At 46.0% G+C, this 24088-nt stretch overlaps 2 protein-coding genes and 2 pseudogenes across 2 annotated transcripts; 3 read left to right on the plus strand and 1 right to left on the minus strand.

The window, feature by feature from the left end:
• The first annotated feature begins 249 nt into the window (after positions 1-249).
• On the plus strand, positions 250-3992 carry LOC136453940 (uncharacterized). Its single transcript, XM_066454487.1, has 9 exons — positions 250-557; positions 663-772; positions 1426-1544; positions 1627-1724; positions 2645-2732; positions 2812-2946; positions 3037-3115; positions 3297-3409; positions 3792-3992. The coding sequence occupies exons 1-9, from the start codon at positions 499-501 to the stop codon at positions 3837-3839; spliced, it is 849 nt and encodes a 282-aa protein (XP_066310584.1). The 5' UTR covers positions 250-498; the 3' UTR covers positions 3840-3992.
• A 4649-nt stretch (positions 3993-8641) lies between these two features.
• LOC136453941 (uncharacterized) lies at positions 8642-12203 on the plus strand (annotated as a pseudogene).
• A 442-nt stretch (positions 12204-12645) lies between these two features.
• LOC136455537 (serine/threonine-protein kinase Nek5-like) lies at positions 12646-19258 on the minus strand (annotated as a pseudogene).
• Positions 19259-19884: 626 nt separating this feature from the next.
• Positions 19885-23834, plus strand: LOC136453942 (probable nucleolar protein 5-2). Its single transcript, XM_066454488.1, has 9 exons — positions 19885-20160; positions 20271-20312; positions 20787-20966; positions 21047-21211; positions 21515-21715; positions 21799-22098; positions 22415-22615; positions 22696-22830; positions 23091-23834. The coding sequence occupies exons 1-9, from the start codon at positions 20083-20085 to the stop codon at positions 23493-23495; spliced, it is 1707 nt and encodes a 568-aa protein (XP_066310585.1). The 5' UTR covers positions 19885-20082; the 3' UTR covers positions 23496-23834.
• The last annotated feature ends 254 nt before the right edge of the window (positions 23835-24088 follow it).

Here is a 24088-nt window from a genome sequence, read left to right on the forward strand (position 1 = left end):
GTACTTCACTTGAGTGAATCCATCCGTCCATGGGCCCTACCCACTGTTCATTTGACTCGGGCCCACTTGAGTGAATGACTGATGGGCTGGGCTTTCTGATAGGCCAGCAAGCCTACTTTATTGGGCTGTACGCGGTAGCTAGCCCAGGCCCACCTATCCTTCCAGCGCAGAGCGCACACACGACATGGGTTCCATCGTGTACGTCCATATCTCATCGGTCGGCTCATATCAGCCCGCAGCACTCGCCAATGCTTCCACTGCCAGCCCACTCGCCGCCTCCGCGCCGCAAAAGCAGCTCCCCAAACCCTATACCCCGCCTCCCCGATTGCCGTCTCGGCTTCCCCTTCCCTGTCGACGGCGAGGACTCCCCGTCGCGCTCCCTCGCTCAGGCCTTGCTAGGCGATCAGAGGCGGCAGGGAGACCAGCTCGCGCCGACGAGCCCAGCGGCGGCGCGGTAATTAAGCAGGGGAGGAACCGGCCCGGGCGGCGGGGTCCAAAATGAGCGACGACGTGATATGGCACTGCATCCGCCACAACCACTGCAGCTTCATGGCCAAGTAAGTAGCCTTCCTTTTCTTCTCCGCTCTCGTCTTGGTTTCTTGTGTGGCTGTTTCCGATGTGGAATCTCGTCTGACGGAGGCCCCGTGGGTTGGGTTGTGTAGGATCACGACAGGGATATTCTGCCGCAACCCCTACAACGCGACGGGCATCTGCAACCGGAGCTCCTGCCCGCTTGCCAACAGTCGCTATGCCACCATCCGGGATCATGACGGTGATCACTGCAATGCCATGCTTCCCCTTTTTGTGTAAAATTAATAATGATGTACTACATGGATAGAGCTGCAAAACATGATCCTTACCTCCCTCTTGTCTCCAAGGTCACCCAAGCACTCAACTCAGTATGGCATCACAAATATGGCATAGCAACTAGCTAACCAATCAAATTCAAAGCCTCTTTAGTTTTAGCAAACCAATCGATTTTGGATGCAGCACTTTTCCTTCTATCACTAGATTGAAAAAAAACATCAAGTTAGCTTTGTAGCTGTTCTTTCATGAGATGACTAATCTTTTTCATGGAATTAGTTAGTTGTGATTAATCACAAATTAATCGTGTAGTTAAGAATCCTAGAGTACTGCTTTGTATTGTAATTCTGTAACTTTGCCTTTTCTTTCTGTGAGAACAAATTATGCTGGGATGTGGTGCTATTTGGATAAAATTACACAGAAACCATGATGAGTTGCAACATAAGTTTTGTCCAATGGTGCAGATTTTAATCTTGTGGCTAACAGATCTGCCAGTTCCTTATGCACCTTTATTTTTCATGCTATGGACTATTAATTTTGAGGGGGGCATATGCTCATTGGTCACCAAAATCTTTTTTCTGATGTTATCACGTTATGTTTCCTCCTAAAATGGCTGTGCAGGTATTTTCTATCTGTACATGAAAACTGCTGAAAGAGCTCATCTGCCAAACAAATTATGGGAGAGAGTCAAACTGCCAAAGAATTACGAGAAAGCAATGGATGTCATAAACAAGCATCTAGTATGCATCTCTAGCTAACGTATGCTGTCACTCCTTAAAATTATAGTATTTGGTCTAATTTCTTGGATTTTTTGTCATGAAGGAATTTTGGCCTAAGTTACTTGTGCACAAGATCAAACAACGGCTGACAAAAATGACTCAGTATCGTATAAGAATGAGGAAACTTCAACTGAAAGTGAGGTAGGCACTTCTATTTTAAATACTATAGGATGTAGTGTAGTTTTTTTTTAAATATTTGTCTATTTTAAATATTCAGTAGCATATAGTTTAAGGATAACATATAATAATAATTAATTCATGGTTCTGTTCAGTGGGTATCACCGTGTTCTATATATTGATTTACTAAAAAATGATAAACAAGAAGGTAGATCCATATGTACATTTTGAATCATTTTCTTTTAACTTTAGGAGAGCCTCTGAATTTCAGGCTGGAAACAATATTCGTTTACTACATTCAAAAAAACAATATTCATTTAAGCATAGCAAAGAAAAATATTCCAATGTGGAAGTAGTTAATTTGTAGCTCACGAATTTATATTGCAGATCATGAAGGAGAGGACTATTGCATGAGAAATGCCTTGTGCGTAGTTTGTACAATCCTGTTTACATTAGGATTTTGTGTTTGGTTTTCCAGATTTTAGGTTTCTGTGATTGTTTGAATGTTAAAATCTCTATTCTGTTTTGGATTCCCATCCTATGCAATAGTGTAGGCTGCATCAACCAAATTTTGTGTTACGGTCTTGTTTGGTTAAATGAAGATTAGACCAAATCCTTTATGATTGGCAGGGAGTTTAGTGTCCTTGTATCAGCCAAATGATTGAACCTAGTTCATACCTAACAAAAGTAACACTAAGTGTAATTATTGGAATTCTGAATTAAGATGGGTAAGAATAGGAAAAGCCAGTAATTTAGAATATTAAAATGGCTGTCTTGAGGTGTATTCGGTTCCGATCCTTGCTCTGCTTTTAGATAGATTGTTCTTTGCTCTGATGCGCCATTTGTCTGTAGCTAAGTATCATCAGGAAATGAGTATCTTGTGATGTGTTTTTAACTTCCATGTAACATGATAAGTTGTTTGACATATGCCTCCATTCTTTTAGGGAGAAGGTCATGACAATGCCCAGGAAGCAAACACAGCGTCATCTCCGGAGATTGGATAAAGCTGAAAGGGCTGCTCAATTAGAAAGGGTTATTTTCTTATACAGTTTCTCTTTTATCATTTTCTTTGTCCATTGTCACACAGTAACATATACTTGTTACCATGCAGAATCTTGAAAATGAATTGAAGGAGCGCCTGATTAAAGGTGTTTATGGTGACATCTATAATGTTCCCTTCAAAGAGTTTGGTGTTGTTCTTGATATGGAAAAAGGTGAAGTGGCTCCTGAAGAAGAGGAGGAAGAAGTAAGCATTGTACTTAGTACCTGCAGGCACGGTTTGTTTCTATGTTCTTTGTGTTCACCAGCTTTGACATGTGTTCACTTTATAAAACAGGAAGGCGAGATGGAATATGTCGAAGGTGATGATATGGAAGAGATGGATGACATGGAAGACTTTGAAGGCCTCAGTGATGGTAAAGATGTTTGCTGAAACTTTCCATGTCATGTCTTATGGACCTTGAATACTTCATTATAAACTGTCTTGGGCTCTTAGTCTGCTAGTATGTGCAAGGTGCAGCACTTGCATGTAAAGGATTATAGTGTTAGACTGTTACTGTAGTCTTCTTTTTTTTTTTAAATGTAAATTGGATGCAGGAGGCACAGATGAAGATGATGTTTTGGATGATCCAGTATCAAAGAAACCCAATGGATCCTCTTCTAATTCGAAGCAAAATGCTGGGAAAAGGTCTAGGAAGGTTATGACTGAGGTAAATATTGCAAGATACCAATTTAATCTCAGTATTTTCTTAGTTTTTCTCTTGCCTCTCTGATACATGTAGTTGCCCCTATAGTTATCTACTCTGCCCAAATGCCCATCAGGCCATCACAAAATTCGATTGTTTACTTAGCAGTCGTCACATATCTATGTTAGTAGTAAAATGAGTTGCTTGTAGGATACTGCCCAATATTCTTGATCGCAACACTGTTCAAAACTTCATGGATGGAATCATCTGTGATGAAATTTGTTGAAAGCATGCTTTCGTTATTGAATCGCCTTTGTTTGAGGAACGAAGTCAATGTTGTCAAAGTTGGTTTGGATTAGCTGAGTTCTTGGTTAGTTATAATTCTTTTGTTGTCCATCTGTGCCAGGTGGAACAAGACGAAGAGATAAATACGAGGCAGAGGCAAAGAATGTGAAATCTGCAAACTTAACTCCAGTTCTATGCTGTTAGATGCCGGTAGCCACTTTTGTTGTATGTTAGATCATTTTACTTGCATTCACACTGTAACGCGGAGAATTCACCTATGGTCCTTGTTGAGAAGTTGGCAATTAACTTTGGTCGTGGTTTACATGGCTATATGTTATCAGAAAAAAAACGGATTCTAGCTTAGTTGAGGATGTGGGAGACCATCTAGTTCTCGAGGCGAATTTAGGTATCATTTTTTTAGCGAGAATTTAGGTATCTATTTTGTACTGTTAACTCATAGATTGGTCAAGTTTTGTTTTTGTTACGAAGAAAGCCAGAGGCCTGCGTTTACTAATACATCGGTATCGAAGCAAGCTGGTGCAAAATATCTGGATTTTGAGGCAGTGTTTTGTACTCCCAAGGTTTGGAAGACTTGAAGATTGGGCTTATGCTGACTGTTGTGCCCGCGAGATATATTATAGCAATATAAAACCAATAAAAGCGTTGCCATCCCGGATGGGTAGCCCAAGTTATTCGTTGCTAGCTGCTATGCTGCCTTGCTAGGTTGCAAATTAGTGGTAAACTTGCGTTTGGTTCATGAGCCGGCTTACCTCGTAGTCTGTGCAGGCAAGGTCTTGCCTTGCTCCTGTGGGAGAGCCAAATTGGCTTGCCCGCCCGGGCAAGGCAAGGCTTGCTTGGCAGGCGAGGCAAGGCTTGCTGGAAACAAGCAGCCCCTCCATCTCTGTTCCCATGCTATAATTACTCACAAGCACGGATTGTATCACGGTGCCAACACTAGCTACAACAAAATCACATCCCACTTTCTCGGTTTCTAATGTTGAGCTACGGTGGTAATGCTAGCTATTACAAAATCACGTCCCACTTTCTCGATTTCTAATGTTGAACTACATTACACTTTCTCAATCTCTAACATGGAGCTACATTACATTAGGGCCTATAGCACACATGGACGCTGTTTAATGGGTTCTCAAGTACGTATGCATCTGATGTATTGGATAGGGTTCTTTTTGGGGGTTTGAATGGGTTGAACTCATGGATTAGTGTTGGGTTTTCTATAAACTGTATAGATGCATGTGTCTATTGGTTTGGAGTGAGTTTAGTAGGGATGCAAGCTGGGTTGTCTGGAAATTCATAAATAGACTTAATTTTTGCGGGTAATACAGTACTAGATGTTGTAGCCAGTATGTTGATTCATCATGTGATCCACGTGTTCAAACAAAGCTGCTCATTGGCGCAATGCAGTTTCTGATTACATTAAATCATTTACAACAAATTTCATTCAATTTGGCTAAAAAAATTAGGTGTGAACATAAGATTTAAGTTTTAGGTCTAACTATCTAGTAAACAAACATGTTAGGGTTTACACTATTTCACAACATATTTAAGAGCCCAATGTTTCCAATGTAAACTTGGAAAGTTGGTGAAGCACTAGAGCCACACAACAGTGGTTGGCGAAATATTGAAGGGTTGCACCCATAGCACTGTTGTCTGTCTAATTATGCTTCAAAAGAATGGGGCTATTATATGTAGCCTAGGCCATACGAGACTGTAATTGATTTGTAAAAAGAAAGGACCTTCTATATGCAACATAGGGCCATAAGAGACTAGAGGTGATCCATCTCTCAATGCGTCGGCAATGCTCCCCTCCATCCCTATGGCCCACAAGCTCCGTCCTTCGTGTTCCTCATCTTCTATAAGCTTTCCCTGCTTATGTCGCCCTGCTTTGCCTGCATTCACTGCCTTAGGATAGGGCACCATTATATCACCAACCACCGGTCCAAGGGCCTCCCTTTAAGCCTATAGAGAATAACTCAAACAGTCAAACCTAACAACTCATCTTTTCCATGCTAAATGATGACAACAATAAGGCGATAGGAGGGCCCACTAGCGGCAAAACAAGAGGGGCATGTGAAAAAAAAACAATTTGATTTGCATATGCGACATATAACATCTATCTAAAAAGAACAAGGCAACAGATAAACTTAAACCTAACCGACTTCAATACAACACGTCAACTAGTGGTGAAGATATATAGGGCAACTCATCTTCCTCACTCTATCTTCTTCCTCTTTCTTCTCTTCTCCTTCATCATCTGCATTTTCTCCTTTCTCTTGTTCGTTCATCCCAAGATGTTACATGTGAGGATAGGGGGTGAGGGGGCTTGAGCCCTTGTCCCATTGTTGGATTCACTCTGTCTTGCCTACCTTGAAATTCTGAGGCAGCAAATCAAGTTCCTTGTACATGGTTGGTGGCCAATGCACTTATGGTGTACCCAATCCCAAGTTCCCAAAGAAACACCCGCCTTATGGTAACATAAGGAGCAATAGGTGGGTGCTAGGTGTAGGGGGCAACTATTTGGGAGATACAATAACGAGAAGATGACAACTGACTTGCTTGAGATGCGACAGTGATCGACTAACGAACTCACAACTACAAAAGCATGGAAAGGTCATCAATGAGTCAATGTGAGTGCAAAGTGGATGGTAGGATTATGTGAAACATCACTTGCAGCAATGAGGCATTGAGGAACAAGTCATCTCATTAAGGAGGCAAGTCGGGGCTCTTATTATGCTCAAGTCACTCGACCAAGATCCGATTTATTATACTTCTCACAAAATACTCTACTAAAGGTAACATAGAGAGGTAGTGAGTATTGAAAGAAACTCATACCATTCCCTTGTTATGCATGGTCCTGGAAAGAAAAATGAGCATTCACGTTTACCTCTCACAAAAACCAGTTTTGGAAGGAATGGGTGATATTCATTATTGTCCCACTAGAATCGGTCCAAGTTAAGGCTGTCAACATGTATTTAATCAGAATCTACTGTGTGATACCAACTACAAACAATAACAAATATGGAGAATAGTGGTTGCATGACAAACATGGTTCTTGCACTAGAGTTCGAGCCCACCAATCAAATGGCATCACTATCAAAAAATATAACTTGCCATCATAAGAGAACCAATGCCATTTAGGGCAAAAACATTACCAAGTTCAATTGGTGGCTCATGTGTGACAACCCCTACCTCGATGCAAAAAAATTTGTGGTTAGCATGACGACAACATATAAATTCCTACTTTGTACTGCTATAGTCATCCATGTCATCTTAACAACAAGTCGTAGTTGTTCGTAAGGTTATGATATCACATTATAAGATCATGAAGCTAGTCGAGCATGATATCCTTTCCATTCGTATCGTTGACAACATTAAGGACTCAATGAAGCTGTGAGATAGTAAATTAAAGGTAGCAAGGAGCTCAATGCCATCTCGGTAGAATGGTAGGGTTTCATTATGATATGAGGACTTGTCTAGTTGTACAACATAGAAAGTTCTCACTATGGGATCTGTAATGGGCGTCACAAGGTTTACGAAGAGGACTTAACTGCAACACAAGCACAAATTAGATCATTAAAGAACACTACTCTCTACTATCCAAAGATATAATTGGACTAGGCATGCTGATGGCAAAGCACGTCAACTTGCTCTTGTTAGCACCTACACTAGCGGTGATGCTCACAACAGGCGTGATGCACACAAATGGGTGCCCATCACCGGTTACATCAAGCACAGATACGCCGGGTGTAAAGTTAGCTATGCTGAGACACCTACTTCATCATATGAACCCTCACGATACAATTGCAACACGCATTAGCCGATTAATCGAGATGGTATCACTAAAAACGACTAGTTATCTAAGGTGCACATTATGCTCCAACAAGAGTTAAAGGAACATGCATTTATACTAAGAATGTCAACATGAAACAAATGTACTAACGTTATCAAACAAGTTTGAGCTAAATACCATATATTATAGTGGGAGCATACATGATCCCACATATTATGTTGGGTGGCCCAGAATATGTAAAGGCACTATGAAAATTATGAACGGTTTACTTGCCCAAATGCTAGTGGCATTAAACTCACACACAAAAAAAACAAATAAAGCATGTAGCTTGGTTCACAAATCCATATGGTGTGGCATGGTTATAATGTAGTGGTTTTGAGTTAATACAATATATGCCATAATGTGGCACACTATATAAAAAATTCAAACATAATATGTCCCACTAGGTAATACAATTTTTTTTGAACGACAGAGAATCTAGAAAACCAATTATATTACTCAAAGATTGAAATGCATTGTGGGTCTTTAAACTTTTCCTACATTCTTATATGGGTTTATGAACTTCCAAAGTGATCGTATGGATCATTTAACTTTTCAACATGAAAGATGTATGTGTAAAATAGATGAAAATGTGTTCTTTATATCCCGATAGAACAGGACTGCGGGTTGATTTTTGAGAATTTAGAGGTTATTTATGCAAAACAACCGATGCCACGCGTCAACGCACTAGACTTTCGCGCGCTTTCCTAAGCAGCTGAGCGTTTCACGGTAGGTTTTAAGGAACCTGATTCATTCGTTAATTTTCAAATTGTAAGTCCATAATATTTTGGTCTCAGAGTTGCTGTCTAATTTTACAAGATCAAGGTTATATAGTAGTAATAAATATGATTACGAGTTATTGTCTAGTTTTTTAAGATTTTTGGTTTCGGAAGGCCGGAAAGTGTCACCTGTAAGGTTGTAACCAACCTTCTTGTAGTATGGGAAGGGAAGGTTGGAGTTTGTTTTTCTAGAGTGGGAACTCGATCCGCCTGATATTTTTTCTCTAATTAAATCATGTTATAATTAAGCATCTCTTTTGTTGGTAAAACCTTTTTTTCCCCAAGTATAACAGTTGGGAGGACCCTGGATCTCAGTTTAGCCCACATTACCGTACCTCCCCACAACCCCCGTAATCGATCTCCCTTCCCCTTCGACGCTCTCGCCCCGTGACGCGGGCCGCCACCGCCCTAGCGTGCTCCTCTCGTCTCGGACGATGAGGTCCTCCTCATTGCCGACGAGGTGAGCTGCACGCCTCCTCCCCCTTGCCTTCGGCGACTCCATGGTCGTCCATTGCCGCCGCCCTCCCCGTGACGTCCGCATTATTCACGAGCACCGTCGCGCCGTCGCGCAGGCCGAGGACCGCCCCGTCGTCGGATGCTAGGAGTCCTCCGCGCAGCCGATTCGGCTCCTCCCCGATTCGGTTCGTCGCAATCCAAACTGCTCTACCCAACTATTGTTTATCATTATGTTGTCTGTTTGGACATTGATCTTGTTTGCAAGTCCATTTCCCCCCCTCCTAATACCATACGATTACTGTTCTGTTCATTCTGTCGTGCATTCCGGGAATCGATTCTCTTCCTGTAATTTCTTATGGCATCCAAACATGAATACTGCAGTTCGAATCCAATCGGTGCTGATTTTAATGGAAACATAATCTGTTTTTAATGGAAACACGAATCTCATATTCAGTGAGAAGTGTGAAAGCCTAGTTACATACCTTAAATGTGGAGTTTTCGGTGAATATTGTATTTGACATTATTATTGAGAACTATGTATCTGCATTGTTCTGAACATTTGATGAGCCCCCTTCCATTAAGTGTGCTTGATCGAAAATACAGTAGCTGAATCCAGCTCTGAGTCCCCTTATTTCTTCGTTTTGATCGAGACCTCCGTTCTGTCCATGCCATGTCAAAGTTTGAGAGTTATATTCTTGCTTTATGATGAAACATGACTCATAAAACTTACCTGCAGATATGGAATGCAACAGAGATGACGCGGTGCGATCAAAGGATATTGCTGAAGCAAAGTTCAGGGAGAATGATATTGCTGGTGCGAAAAAGTTTGCCCTCAAAGCAAAGGCTCTTTTTGAGCCGCTTGAGGGCATTGATCAGATGATTGTAGCCTTAGATGTCCATGTAAGGGCACAGACAAAGATTGCAGGGGAGAATGACTGGTATGGGATCTTAGAAGTGCCACCAATGGCTGATGAGGAGGCAATCAAGAAGAAATACAAGAAGTTGGCCTTCCAAGCTCATCCTGACAAGAATAGCTCTGTTTGTGCTAAAGCCGCTTTTAACCTCATCTCAGATGCTTGGAATGTGTTGTCCGATAATGCCAAGAGGATGGTGCATGACCACAGGAGGCGGATGCATGCCCTAGCAGTGCATCAGAATAACTTCAAAGCAACTGCCCGTAAGACTTCAAACTCCTCTATGTCAGGTGTGAATAGATTTTGTGACAGACAGAGAAAAGTGGCACCCCACCTCTCCCACGAAGCAACAGAAACATTCTGGACACTCTGCCCTTCATGTCTTATGAACTTTCAGTACTCCAGGGAATACCTCAACCACCAACTGAAGTGTCTTAAATGTCATGCAGTGTTTGTTGCTACTGAAGTTCGACCACCAACTTCAGGTGTTCAGTTTTGCCCTAGTGAGCTAATGCCTATGGCTACTAATAATAACATTGGTGCCAATACAGTTCCTGGCATGGTGACACCAGGAGTAAAGGCAGGAGTGTCACAGGGCAATCAGAATTGCGATCCAACAGTGCTCAAATCTGCAACATGTGCACAAAGTACTAGACATACGGTCCAACAAACATGTGACAGATTTAGAAAAGAGGAGGCAGCTGGAGCTAGTATTCCCGCAAATGAAGAAGCACATTCCAGAGAAGTTCTGCAGCACGCTGCAAGGAAACATGCACATGCAGTCTCTTCTGTCGGACGAGCAAATGCAGCAACAAGGGACCTTGAAGCTGCAAAGAGAAAACGCGCCAATGCTGGCAAGCAAGGAACCTGGCAGTCGGCAACCTCCTTCCCTGATGGTGATGGATGCAAACCAGTGTGCCCAGCAAAAGGAAAGCCTCGCTCAACCTCTGAAACATCAGGTGCCAAGAAACGCAAAGTGTCTTCTGGTGATTTTAACTCTGAATCTCCTAGTAATGCTGGAAGGACCAGCTTTAGCAGGGAGCTCATGAAGTTAGATGTCCGTAGCATCCTAATTGAAAAGGGGAAACTTCAAGCTCAGAAATTGCAGGAGCTCAGTAGCAAGAAAGCCAATGTGAAAAACAGAGAAAAGATACAGAATAGTAAGAAAAGGAAAAGCAGTGCAAAACTTGCAGGCAACATAGAAAATGGTGTCAATAAAATCGAGATGAAACAAAGCAGCAGTTCAGTTGATCCAAAAAAAGATGTCCTGGAGTTAGTTAGCAAAAGGGTTGATTCAGAAGAAAAGGAGAGGGAGAAGTGCAGTAAACAGGTTGGGTTAGAAGAAAAGCTGAAGTCATGGCAATGGAGGGTACCTGAAGTACGCATAGTATACACGAGGAGAAACCGCAAGCAACACAAGAAGGAACTGGGAGATGAAGTAACTGGTGTTAATACGGCAACAGAGCACCATATGCCTGCCAAATATGGTTGTTTGAACCAAGAGCCATCTCATGATGAAGGCTCTGACAAAATGCCTATCCCTGATGCAGATTTGTACAGTGTCCCTGATGCAGATTTCAACAGTTTCGGTGATCATTCTGAAAGTTCATTTCAAAATGATCAAGTATGGGCCATGTATGATGAAGAAGATGGTATGCCGCGCTACTATGCTTTGATCAGAAAAGTCATTTCCACCCGCCCTTTTAAAGTTAGACTAGCCCACCTCAAAGCAAATGACTGCAATGAATTCGGAGCCTCCAATTGGATCTCATATGGATACTCCAAGATCTGCGGTGAGTTCAAGGTTGATGTGTCCAGACATACTGACCAAGTGAATATCTTCTCGCATAAGGTCAAGTGTGACAAAGGTCCAGGAGGCATCATCAGAATTTTTCCTAAGAAAGGTGATATCTGGGCTCTGTACCAGAACTGGTCTCCTGACTGGGATCAATTTACACCTGATGATACAATTTACAAGTATGAACTGGTTGAGGTTCTTGATAGCTACAACCCTGTCAAAGGCATTTCTGTGATGCCTATTGTGAAAGTTCCTGGGTTTGTGTCAGTGTTTAAGCCCCTCCACAACGCAACGAAAAGCTGGAGGATACCAAGGGAAGAGATGATGCGGTTTTTCACACCAAGTGCCATTCCATGTCCTTACTGGAGAAGAAGCTCATAATGCTCCCAAGGGGTGCTATGAATTGGATCCAGGTTCAACTCCACAGGAGCTTCTTCATGTAGTTCCACCATCTGGCGATGCTAAATAAGTTTGCACTTGAAGCTGGAGCTTGCTCTGTACTTAAGTTTTGTGTTTGAAACTTTTTAATCCTTTGACCTAGCAACAGTTGGGGGTAAGCTGTTTCCTTTTGAAGTATAAATTATATACCTTATGTTGTGCTGATGTAGCAGCTTACTATCAGGATTTTGCAGACTTAAATTGTCATGTACAATGTGCTCAGTTCTCGTTCTCGATGCAAGCATTGAGAGCTGTAGAAATCCGTGGCTATGCCTTCCCAACACAATTGCGCCTCCGTGTGTGATTTTTATTTCCACCATATACCATATGCTTCTGCTCATTGGTGCTTGTCAAAGTTGATTTGGCATTGTTTTTTTCTCCCTAGTATGCAATGTCTTTCCTGTAGTTGATGTCCTTTTTTCCAAATATGCAACGGTATGGACGGTTCGAATCAGTTGTTTCAGGGATGGGGCAGGTTCTTGTCTTGGAACTTAGTAGTAGCTAGCTGCAGAGGCATCTTAGTTGCAGAAAGCTCTGGTTGGAAAATTGTTGGTGCTGTCCTGCAGGAGCTGAAATCATACATTTTTTACACAGTTTGAGCTTTGTACCTCTGAGGCCTTGTTTGGATGCACATCAATCCATATGTGTTGAGGTGGATTGGAGTGGAAATTAGTTTAAGTTCCACTCCAATTCACTTCAACACATGTGAATTGAAGGTGGATACATGTGCATCCAAACAAGGCTCAGAGGAAAACTGCTGTGCTTATGACATGTATAATGTCCTCAACCTGGAGGAGGGTTTAAATGAGGACCTGATGGTTTTCTCTGATGACTGGGTGGAGTGGATCCTCTGCCTGGTTCAGTGTTCATCGCTGTTGTTGGGACAAAGGAAGGAAAGATCTGGTACTGATGAAAGCCGTTCCTGCACTGTGCGGCGACGGTGTGGGGGTATAACCCTGCCGGCGACGACGGATCGTGACTACGAGTTGCGTAGTCGAGGTCCAGCTACCTTGGGCAATACCGCCCTTGACAACCTGGTATCACGAAGCCGTCGATCCTCATCTTCCCAGTCGTCCAGCGCCACCACAGCCGCCGCCGATCAATCCAGCCCACCATCCTCGCCACAATCCTCCACCTCAGCCGCTCCTCTTTTATCCGCCATGTCTGAGCCCACCATCAAGGACGTGGTCGAGATGCTGCAGGCCTTCAAGACCGAGATGTCCACCATGAAGAGCGACATGGCCGTGCTCAAGGACAAGTCGGCTTCCTCATCGGACAGCAGCGGCAGCGGAGGGCCGCGCGACCTTGATCGACCCCCGAAGTTCCAAAAACTGGATTTCCCCCGTTTCGACGGCAAGTCCGATCCGCTGCTCTTCATCAACAAGTGCGAGTCCTATTTCCGGCAACAACGCACCCTGGCGGAGGAACGTGTCTGGATGGCGTCGTACAATTTGGAGGACGTTGCCCAGCTCTGGTTCATCCAGCTGCAAGAGGACGAGGGCACGCCACCGTGGGGCCGTTTCAAGGACCTCCTCAATCTAAGGTTTGGGCCACCACTACGATCCGCACCGCTTTCGAGTTGGCGGAGTGTCGGCGCACGGGGACCGTGGAGGAGTACTCCAACCGGTTCCAGGGCTCTTCTACCCGCGCCGGCCACCTGGAGGAAGCCCAACGCGTGCAGCTCTACACTGGGGGTCTCCTGCCGCCGTTGAGCCACGCTGTGCGCATCCACAACCCGGAGACACTCGCGGCGGCCATGAGTCTCGCCCGCCAGGTCGAGCTGATGGAACTCGAGCGGGCGCCAGCTGCTGCCGCCCGGGCCGCGCCGCGCGCGCTGCTACCAGCTCCGGCGCCCCGCCAAGCGCCTGCAGCCGCCCCTGCGTCACTTGCGCTCCCGGCGCCCGCCGTTCCGGCCCTGCCACCACCACACACCAGAGGGGGCGCTGCCAATCCACCGCGGCGGCTCTCGACCGAGGAACAAGCGGAACGGCGCCGATTGGGCCTCATGCTACAACTGCAACGAGCCGTACTCGAGGGGCCACAACCGCGTGTGCCGTCGCATCTTCTACATCGACGGCGTGGAGCTGGCAGAGGGTGGTGCAGACGAGGAAGCTCCGGTGTTCTCCCTGCACGCGGTCGCTGGCGTTCCTGGCAGCAACACGATCCAACTCCGGGTGCAAGTCGGCGCAGCGGAGTTCACCGCGCTCATCGACACCGGCTCCACGCACAGCTTCATTGGGGAGGATGCCGCCCGCCGCACTGGCCTCACCATCGAACCGCGCCCTGGGCTGACGGCGACCTTGGCGAACGGCGAGCGCATCGCCTGCCCCAGGGTGCTCCGCCGCACATCAGTGCTCATCGATGGCCTGGAGTTTCAGGTCGATCTTTTTATTATGCCCCTTGCAGGCTATGACGTGGTGTTGGGCACCAACTGGATGGCGCCCTTGGGGGACATCACGTGGAACCTGGCGGCTGGCACCATGGCGTTCCAGCATGCGGGCAGGCCTGTCTGTTGGCACGGCACCGCTCCCAAGACTCCCGCCCGCCTCCACGCTACTGAGCCCGTGGAACCCCTCCTCAACGCACTCCTGGCCGATTTCCCGGACGTCTTCGCCGCGCCGAGTGGTCTGCCACCGGAGCGGGGCCGCACCCACCGCATCATCCTCAAGCCTGATGCGACCCCCGTGGCGGTCCGACCGTACCGCTACCCGGCTGCGCACAAGGACGAGTTGGAGAAGCAGTGCGACGCTATGATCGGCCAAGGCATCATCTGGCGCAGCGACTCCGCCTTCTCATCCCCGGTCCTCCTCGTCAAGAAGCCGGATGGATCATGGCGGTTCTGCGTCGACTACCGCGAGCTGAACGCCATCACGGTGAAGGATGCGTACCCCATCCCCGTCGTCGACGAGCTGCTTGATGAGCTCCATGGTGCCCGGTTCTTCACAAAGCTCGACTTACGTTCCGGGTACCATCAGGTGCGCATGAGGACGGAGGACATCCACAAGACGGCGTTCCGCACCCACGAAGGCCTCTACGAATTCTTGGTGATGCCATTCGGGCTGTGCAACGCCCCGGCAACATTCCAGGCCCTCATGAACGATGTACTACGCTCTTTCCTTCGCCGCTTTGTACTCGTTTTCTTTGACGATATATTGATCTACAGCAAGTCATGGGCCGACCACCTCCGTCACCTCCGCGCGGTCCTCAGTGAGCTCCGCCGCCATGTCCTCTTCGTCAAGCGCTCCAAGTGTGAGTTCGGGGTGTCGTCGGTCACCTACCTCGGCCACACGATCTCGGCAGCAGGCGTGGCCATGGACTTCGGCCAAGGTGCGGGCCATACACGACTGACCGGTGCCACGCTCGGCGCGGGCGGTACGCGGCTTCCTTGGCTTGGCGGGTTACTACCGCAAGTTCATCCACAACTATGGCGCCATGGCGGCACCACTCACCAGCCTGCTCAAGAAGGAGGGCTTTTCATGGAGCACGGAGGCCGCTGCGGCGTTCGAGAACCTCAAGACCGTCGTGACCGCAGCCCCGGTTTTGGCCATGCCCGACTTCGCCAAGACGTTCGTGGTCGAGTGTGACGCGTCGTCTCACGGCTTCGGGGCGGTGCTTCTCCAAGAAGGGCACCCGATCGCCTTCTTCAGTCGGCCGGTGGTGCCGCGACACCGCGCTCTTGCTGCCTACGAGCGCGAGCTGATCGGGTTGGTCCAGGCGGTCCGGCATTGGCGCCCATATCTCTGGGGACGCCGTTTCAGCGTCAAGACGGACCACTACAGTCTCAAGTACCTGCTGGACCAGCGCCTTGCCACCATTCCACAACACCATTGGGTTGGCAAGCTGCTTGGGTTAGACTTCTCCGTCGAGTACAAGCCCGGCGCTGCGAACGCCGTGGCGGACGCACTGTCCAGACGAGACACGGAGGACGGGGCACTGCTCGCCCTTTCGGCTCCCCGCTTCGACTTCATCGACCGCCTGCGTCAAGCACACCTCGACGACCCGGCCCTCGTCGCCCTCCATGCTGCGATCACCGCAGGGACTCGCCAGGCGCCTTGGACGATCATCGACGGCATGGTCCACTTCGGCGGCAGGCTGTACGTCCCACCCGACTCCCCACTTCTCCAAGAAATCATGGGGGCGATCCATGAGGACGGCCACGAGGGCGTCCAGCGCACCTTGCACCGCCTACGCCGCGATTTCCACTTCCCAAACATGAAGAAAAGGGTGCAGGACATGGTGCGCACGTGCACGGTGTGCCAACAGTACAAATCCGAGCACCTTCAGCCAGCAGGCCTGCTCCTTCCTCTGCCAGTGCCACAAGGGGTCTGGACGGACATCGCGCTTGATTTTGTGGAAGCCCTCCCGCGCGTCCGCGGCAAGTCGGTGATTCTCACCGTGGTGGATCGATTCAGCAAGTACTGCCACTTCATACCCTTGGCGCATCCGTTATTCCTGCTGAATCGTCGCCTCACGCTTCTTCATTCGCCGACACTAGTTCGCCTACACACGGTTGTTCCCCCAGTCATCGTCTCTGACAGGGACAACGGGTCTCTTCACGTCGGCCTTTTGGCAAGAGCTCATGCGACTGAATGGGCCACCAAGTACAGATGACGACACGGACGGCGTTTCCATTCCCCAGTCAGATGGGCAGGTCCGAGTCGGTCCAACCCGTGGTCATCGTCATGTACCTGCGGTGTTTGATAGGGGTGATAGGGATCGGCCGTCGACAATGAGTTTCGGTGGCTGCCATGGGCGGAGTACCCTCTTCAACACGGCGTACCAGTCCTCCCTGTGGGACACTCCTTTCCATGTGGTTGTACGGGCGTGACCGCCCTCGATCCGCTCATACGAGCCGGGCGACACCAAGGTGCAAGCCGTCGCCAAGACGATGGAAGAGCGTGACGAGTTCTTGGCCGATGTTCGCTACCGTCTGGAGCAGGCGCAGGCCCACGCAGAAGATGTACTACGACCGGAACCACCGCCCCCGTCAGCTACCAGGTCGGTGATTGGGCACTACTTCGTCTCCGGCAACGCTCGGCGTCTTCGCTGCCTCAAGCTCCGGGCGGCAAGCTCAAGGCCCGCTTCGTCGGGCCGTACCGCGTCGTTGAACTCATCAATGACGTTGCCGTCCGTCTCGCTCTTCCGGCGGGCCGCTCGCATCCATGATGTTTTCCACGTGAGCCTACTCAAGAAGTTCCAAGGCGCACCACCAGCTGAGACGCCATCGCTGCCGTCGCTTCGCCATGGCGCCATCGAGCGGAGCCTGAGCGCCCGGTGCGCTACCGTTTAGCCCGCGGCGTTCCGCAGGTGGCTCATCAAGTGGAAAGATTGTTCAGCAGCATCGTCTACGTGGGAGGACACGGACACGTTCCGCACCAGGTTTCCCTCCTTCCAGCTCGAGGACGAGCTGACTCTCGACGGAGAGGGAGAATGTCATGGTCGGGCGCACGTACGTGAGACGGCGTTGCGCCCGTGACGTGCGCCGCGCCCTGGAGCGAATGGCCCCTACGCAGGAGGACGCGCAGGGCGCAAGCACCGCGAGTGGCTAGGCAAGAAAGTAGGATAGCCTTCTGTTATTAGTTCCTTAGATTGAGGAGATTGTTACTCCTTTTGGTTAGGCCTTTGGCCATATAAGATTGTAATCGCACACTCAATGAATCAATCAAGTATTATCAGCTTATCCCCTCCCTTTGTCTTCCTAAGCCGGCAACTCGGGGGCATAACCCAGTTGACGAAGGCGGCGACGGCGTGGGGGTATAACCCTGCCGGCGACGACGGATCGTGACTACGAGTTGCGTAGTCGAGGTCCAGCTACCTTGGGCAATACCGCCCTTGACACACTGTGAATTTGTCTTCATCATTTGGTACAGTAACTGTGTCACTGCACTGACCCACTTGACTGGGAGGGGGCATTCCATCCTTGCAAATAAACTCTTGTTCGGTATATCAGAAGATTGCACCATGGCTGCGCTTAGACTAATATCACCATTAGTAGTAATTTTCTTCTCACAATTGGTTGTGTTGACCTCTGAACTTGCTGTACTTTTTATGTCAAGCTTTTGTATGATAGTGTCAGGTATCAAACATTTGCAGGATGGGACCAAATAGGTTGGTGAGTCAGGTTCAGACGGTTCAGACTGGTTGGTATTTTCAGCATAACCAATCGTAGAACTGGAGCAAGCACTGCTGTCTTCCTTGGTTGCTAAAGCCCTAGGTGGAGCAGATTTTGCTCGTGAATTGCTTGTTTTTCTCTGAAGATCTTCCAGGTGACTTGGAGTAACAATTGGAACAGAGTAAAGTGCATCAGCGGTCCCTAAACTTGTACCTGTTGTGTCATCCCGGTCCATAAACTCGTAAATCGACCGTTTAGGTCCTCAAACTTGTTCATCTGTGTCATCTCGGTTCATAAACTTGTTTGGTTGTGTCATCCCAGTTCCTAAACTTGCAAATCACCCGTTTAGGTCCTCAAACTTGTTCAGTTGTATCATCCCGGTCCCTAACTTGGTTTTGAGTCTCATTTAGGTCAAAACAGGGTGATTTAAAAATTTTATATCAAAAAATAATTGATAACTTTTTCATATGAACTCGAATGAACACAAATTTTATATCAAAATTGTAGCCCTCGACGCGATCTACGACTTTGTAGTTGAAAAGTTTTTGAATTAAAACTGTTTAGGGTCATGAAATATTATTGTATGTTTATAGATTTTGAATTTTAAAATTTAAAATTATCAAACAATCTTGGATATTGATATGGTCTATATGAAAGTTATAGTTCTCGATACGATCTACAACTTTATAGTTGAAAGTTTTTTGTTTGAAGTCATTTAGTGTCCCAAAATATAATTTTAAATTTTAAATTTCAAAATCTATAAACACACAATAATATTTTGGGACCCTAAACAGTTTTAATTCAAAAACTTTTCAACTACAAAGTCGTAGATCGCGTCGAGGGCTATAATTTTAATATAAAGTTTGTTTTCATTCGAGTTCATATGAAAAAGTTATGAATTATTTTTTAATATAAAGTTTTTAGATGACCCAGATGAGACTCAAAACCAAGTTTAGAGACCAGGATGACACAACTGAACAAGTTTGAGGACCTAAATGGGTGATTTGCAAGTTTAGGGACTGGGATGACACAGCCGAATAAGTTTAAGGACCGAGATGACACAGATGAACAAGTTTGAGGACATAAACAGGTCGATTTGCGAGTCGTTTAGGGACCGGGATGACACAACGATACAAGTTTAGAGACCGCTGGTGCACTTTACTCGTTGCAACACTTGGAAGTTCCACAAGAGCATTGCTTGGACTATGGGGACGCCGACAAGGACTCCTTGGATGCTCTGCCATGACCTTATTGTGAGCTCGCTTTACCCCAGTGTGTTGACGGCTTGGACTTGCTAGTTGCTACTCATTGCCTCCGAGCAGGAATACTGGTGCATCTAATAAAAATGGCGCGGTGTTCTGTTCTTAACCTTCCCTGCAGCTTCTCCAACCTGCTTGGCAGGGTGTGGATGTAGCAGCCCATCTACTTTAATTGTAACCTTCGGAGAATGCTCAACAATTGGTGACTGCAAGATGGAACCAGAAAAGAATTAGCAAACACAGAGAAGTGGATTTAAGGCTTTTAGCACAAGAAAAACCATTGTACATAAGAAACCTAGACTTTGACACGGGAGCTTCTGTAATTTTCAGAATGCCTGAAATTATACGAAGTCACAGGAAACGGTTCAGGCAACATATTCATCTGATCAATGATACTTGAAATGAGTAAAATATTAACGTGCTCGGCCAAAGAAGGTAAATTTTCCATGTTAGGCCAAGTCACAGGGGACCGGATCAAATGCTGTCCCACATGCTATCCCACGGCCTTTTGAGTTTGTGGGCCGATACGATACGGCCCAGCCAGCCCAACAAGCGGCAGCCGGAACGGCAGTAACCTGCCACCCCGGTGCCCTAAACCCCTTCCCAACGCCAGACCGCTTCGCGCCGCGCCGCCTCCCCACTCGCGCAACGCCGAGCCGCAGGCGCAGCAGCGGGAGGAGCGAGCGGCCCCGCTTTCCGGCAGTCGGCGACGAGCCTAAGCGCCGTGCTGCGTAGGACACACGTGTCGCCTAAGGGAGGTGATATTTGTTTTCTTGCTGAGTTAATTGGGCGACTGGTTCTGGGAGGAGATGTTGGTGCTCTTCGAAACCCCCGCGGGTTTCGCCCTATTCAAGGTGCTCGACGAGGGGAAGCTCGACAAGGTCGAGGTCAGTGACCGCCGCTTCGGATTGCTAAGCCTGGTTTTGATTGGGTTTGTTCAATTTGGTCTGTTCCGTGCTTGTTTATTGAAGTATCAGTGCTATGTCTCTGTTTGCAGGATCTGTGGAAGGAGTTCACGACGTCGGACTCAGCGAGAAAGGTTTGTGATTTCGGTGGAACACTGTCTCGTTATGACATTCTGTGTCTCTTTTTGAGCAAATGGTATCAATTTGATTCTTTTACTTCGGTGGAACACTTGATTTATCCGGTAGGATATGAACTTTACTTGACTTAGGGTAGCTCAGCTGAACATGTTTCAGAATGCGTTTTCTGAAAGCTATTTCAAATATTTCACCTTTCAAGCCAAGTGCCTAGAGATTTGTGCTGCTATTTCATGCTGATGCTAGTTGTATGCAAATAATGGATGAAGGCATTTGGAAATCATGCATACTGTGACCTCCAACAGACTTGCTGGTTTCGTTCAAATGCAAAATAAGAAATAAGAATCCAATGAAATGCAAAATATAGAGAAAAAAAAGAAAATAAAACTTGATGACTCGTCCTAGTTATATTATATTTTTTGCTTCTGTACCTTAGTTTTCTGTTCTGACTAATATAGTCAACTTTCATGTAGGTGGTTGAGCTGAAGGCTTTCAACAAGTTTGAGAACACTTCTGACGCCCTATCTGCAGCAACCCTGATTATTGATAGCAAGCCTAGCAAGGGTCTGCGCAAGTTCTTGCAGAAACATTGTGAGGGTGAAACGTTAGCTGTTGCTGATTCCAAGCTTGGAAATGCTATCAAAGAAAAGCTGGTCGGTAGTGTTTGTCAATTTGTTACTTTTTTGTAGAATGATGATGAGCCCTTCTTAACATTTTTATTGCGCTATTGCAGAAAATTGACTGCCTTCACAATAGTGCTGTGATGGAACTGATGAGAGGGCTGAGAAATCAGCTCACTGAGCTTATAACTGGGTTGGGTGCACAAGACCTTGGTCCAATGAGCTTGGGATTGTCACACAGCTTGTCTAGATATAAGCTGAAGTTCAGTCCTGAGAAGGTGGGTCTTATATTGGTGCTACTGGCCATCTTATTTATCATGCTGTTATGTGCTCTGTTTCTGGCTTTTATTCTGTCAGCATTTGTGCTTGGCATGAATTATTTATCATTTTCCATATTGTACTCGTGCATTTTTATCCTTTGATTGCCCTTTGGTGTTGCTTTGTTATCTAGCTTACATTTGCGATTCTCATAATATGTAACATCTTGCAAGTTTTGATAATTGAAGATTCTTCTTGATCTTTGTTATTAAAGAATCCATTTTGACCTGTTTAAGTGATTTTTTATTGTTTCTGTTCCACAGGTTGATACCATGATTATTCAGGCCATTGGCTTATTGGATGATCTTGACAAGGAGCTTAACACTTATGCCATGAGAGTTCGTGAATGGTATGGTTGGCACTTTCCAGAGCTCACCAAAATAGTTACAGATAATATACAGTATGCTAAAGTTGTGAAGACGATGGGCAACAGAGCTAATGCAGTCAACCTTGACTTCTCTGAGGTAATTATTGACATCCAAATATGATCTCCATGCGACCATGCTTATTAAGGAAACTGTTTAGTAAGAAGCTCTGTTGTTTTCAGATATTGTCAGATGAAGAGCTAGAAACACAGCTAAAGGAGGCTGCAGTAATATCCATGGGAACAGAAGTTAGTGACCTTGACTTGTTAAATATCAGAGAGCTATGTGATCAAGTGTTGGCCCTTTCTGAGTACAGAGCCCAGTTGTATGAGTATTTAAGAAGCAGGATGAACACTATCGCGCCAAATCTGACAGCACTGGTGGGTGAATTAGTTGGTGCTCGCCTTATTGCGCATGGTGGAAGTTTGCTAAATTTGGCCAAGCAACCTGGTAGCACGATTCAGATACTTGGTGCAGAGAAGGTTTGTTTACTGCTTATGAATGGTTCTGGAACATTGTTTTAATTTCTAGCTCTCTTTTTTGTGTGTATCTGAACCTTATGTGCATCAATGCTTAGTATGGCATATGTAAACATTATTTGCTTATGTTGTCTGCTAAAATCGTCTAACATCTTGCAAATCATGTGAATTTCTTGTCCGTGTCTTCTTTTTTTAATTGTTTGTTCACTAATAATGTTGTAGTGATATCAATTGATGGCATGTGTTAACTTTATTTGCTTATGCTGTCTGCTAGAATTTGCTTTCTCCAGTAAGAAATAAAGATTGTGTTTCTCTACAGGCTTTATTCAGAGCTCTAAAGACAAAGCACTCTACGCCTAAGTATGGGCTCATTTACCATGCATCCTTAATTGGTAAGGCTTCTCAAAAGCACAAGGGAAAAATATCTCGTTCTCTTGCTGCAAAAACTGCTCTTGCCATCAGATATGATGCCCTTGGTGATGGCGAGGACAACTCTATTGGCACTGAGAGTCGACTCAAGGTATATGAACTGTAGAAATAATTTTGCTTTTCATAGTTTGTATGATATACATGGCCTTGTGACACGCTACAATTGAACAGCTTGAGACACGGCTTCAAGTTCTTGAACATAAAGAACTTGGGAAATCTGCTGGTTCCACAAAAGGAAAGCCCAAGATAGAAGTGTATGAAAAGGACAGGAAGAAGGGTGCTGGGGCTTTGACGACTCCTGCTAAGGTAAGCTGTGTTAATGTTGCTCTCCATGGGAAAAAAAAATCTTGAACAGTTGGGCTGAAAGCTTGACCAACACTTAAGAAATATATTCTCCAGAACCTTGTGCTGTTCTAGTATTGGATTGTTTTAACTTTTAACTAGTTACTGTAAAAGGTCCCCATTTGTTTTGATAAAGTATCATTAGGCAAATGCTCCTTTTATTTTGCTCTAAATGTACTGCGCGAAGGAACGTGTTTTGACTTGATGCTTTGCTTTTGTTTTAGACATACAACCCTGCAGCTGATCTGGTGCTTGGACAATCCACTGAAGAAACGCCAAAGAAGTCAGAATTGGCTTCAAAGAAGAGGAAACATCATGAGGCGGAAACTGCACCATCAGCAGAACCTGAAGAGGAGGCAATCCAGGAGGATGGTGACCAGGAGGATCGGAAGAAGAAGAAGAAAAAGAAGTCCAAGGAAACCAAGGAGACTCCTGCTGTTGAAGCTGATGGTGAGAAGAAAAAGAAGTCCAAGGAGGCCGAGGAGCCTGCTGTGGCTGCCTCTGAAGGTGAGAAGAAGAAAAAGAAACAGACATCTGACGTGGATGGTGAGGATGTTGCAATGCAAACCGAAGGGTCTGCTAAGAAAGATAAGAAGAAAAAGAAGAAAAGGCGTGCCGATGATGAGTGAGGCATTTACTCTTTTTATGGAAAAAAAGAATGAACCAGAGGCTGGGAATGGCTGTTCTGAAAATGGGTATCACAGGGTTAGAAACCATGTTGAGTTTAATTTAGCGTCCTGTTCGTTTGGCTTATAAGCCGTATTTTTTCAGCCAACGAACAGTATTTTTCTCTCACGACAAATCAGCCAATGGTACTTTCAGTCATGGTTTATCAGCCAAGAGATCAGGGCACTAGGTTTTTTGGACTCGGATTGTATTGAAGTACTTTACTTTCTGGATGGTTGATGGATTTAAATTTTGCTGCTGAGGTCTCATAAATAAATTAATATGATGATTGCTCATGGTAACTGTGCTGATGAGAGACCTTCCATGCTCAATACTGACCTGAACGTGTTGGTAGTATAATGCTGGAGAGATGCAACATGCAAGTTCTCTATTGCCTTGGCATCCCTGCTAGTCTGGAACGTTCGAAGCTATATTTGTAGCAACAGCCTTACGGCTCCTGCTCCTTAATGACAGTAATTCATCAGACCTTGTGTCTGTGAGACATAGCAACTCAGGGTAGAGCATGCTTGTGTTGTACTAAAACCCAAAACAATTT

Source organism: Miscanthus floridulus, chromosome 5 (genome assembly GCF_019320115.1).
Source record: "Miscanthus floridulus cultivar M001 chromosome 5, ASM1932011v1, whole genome shotgun sequence".
NCBI lineage: Eukaryota > Viridiplantae > Streptophyta > Magnoliopsida > Poales > Poaceae > Miscanthus > Miscanthus floridulus.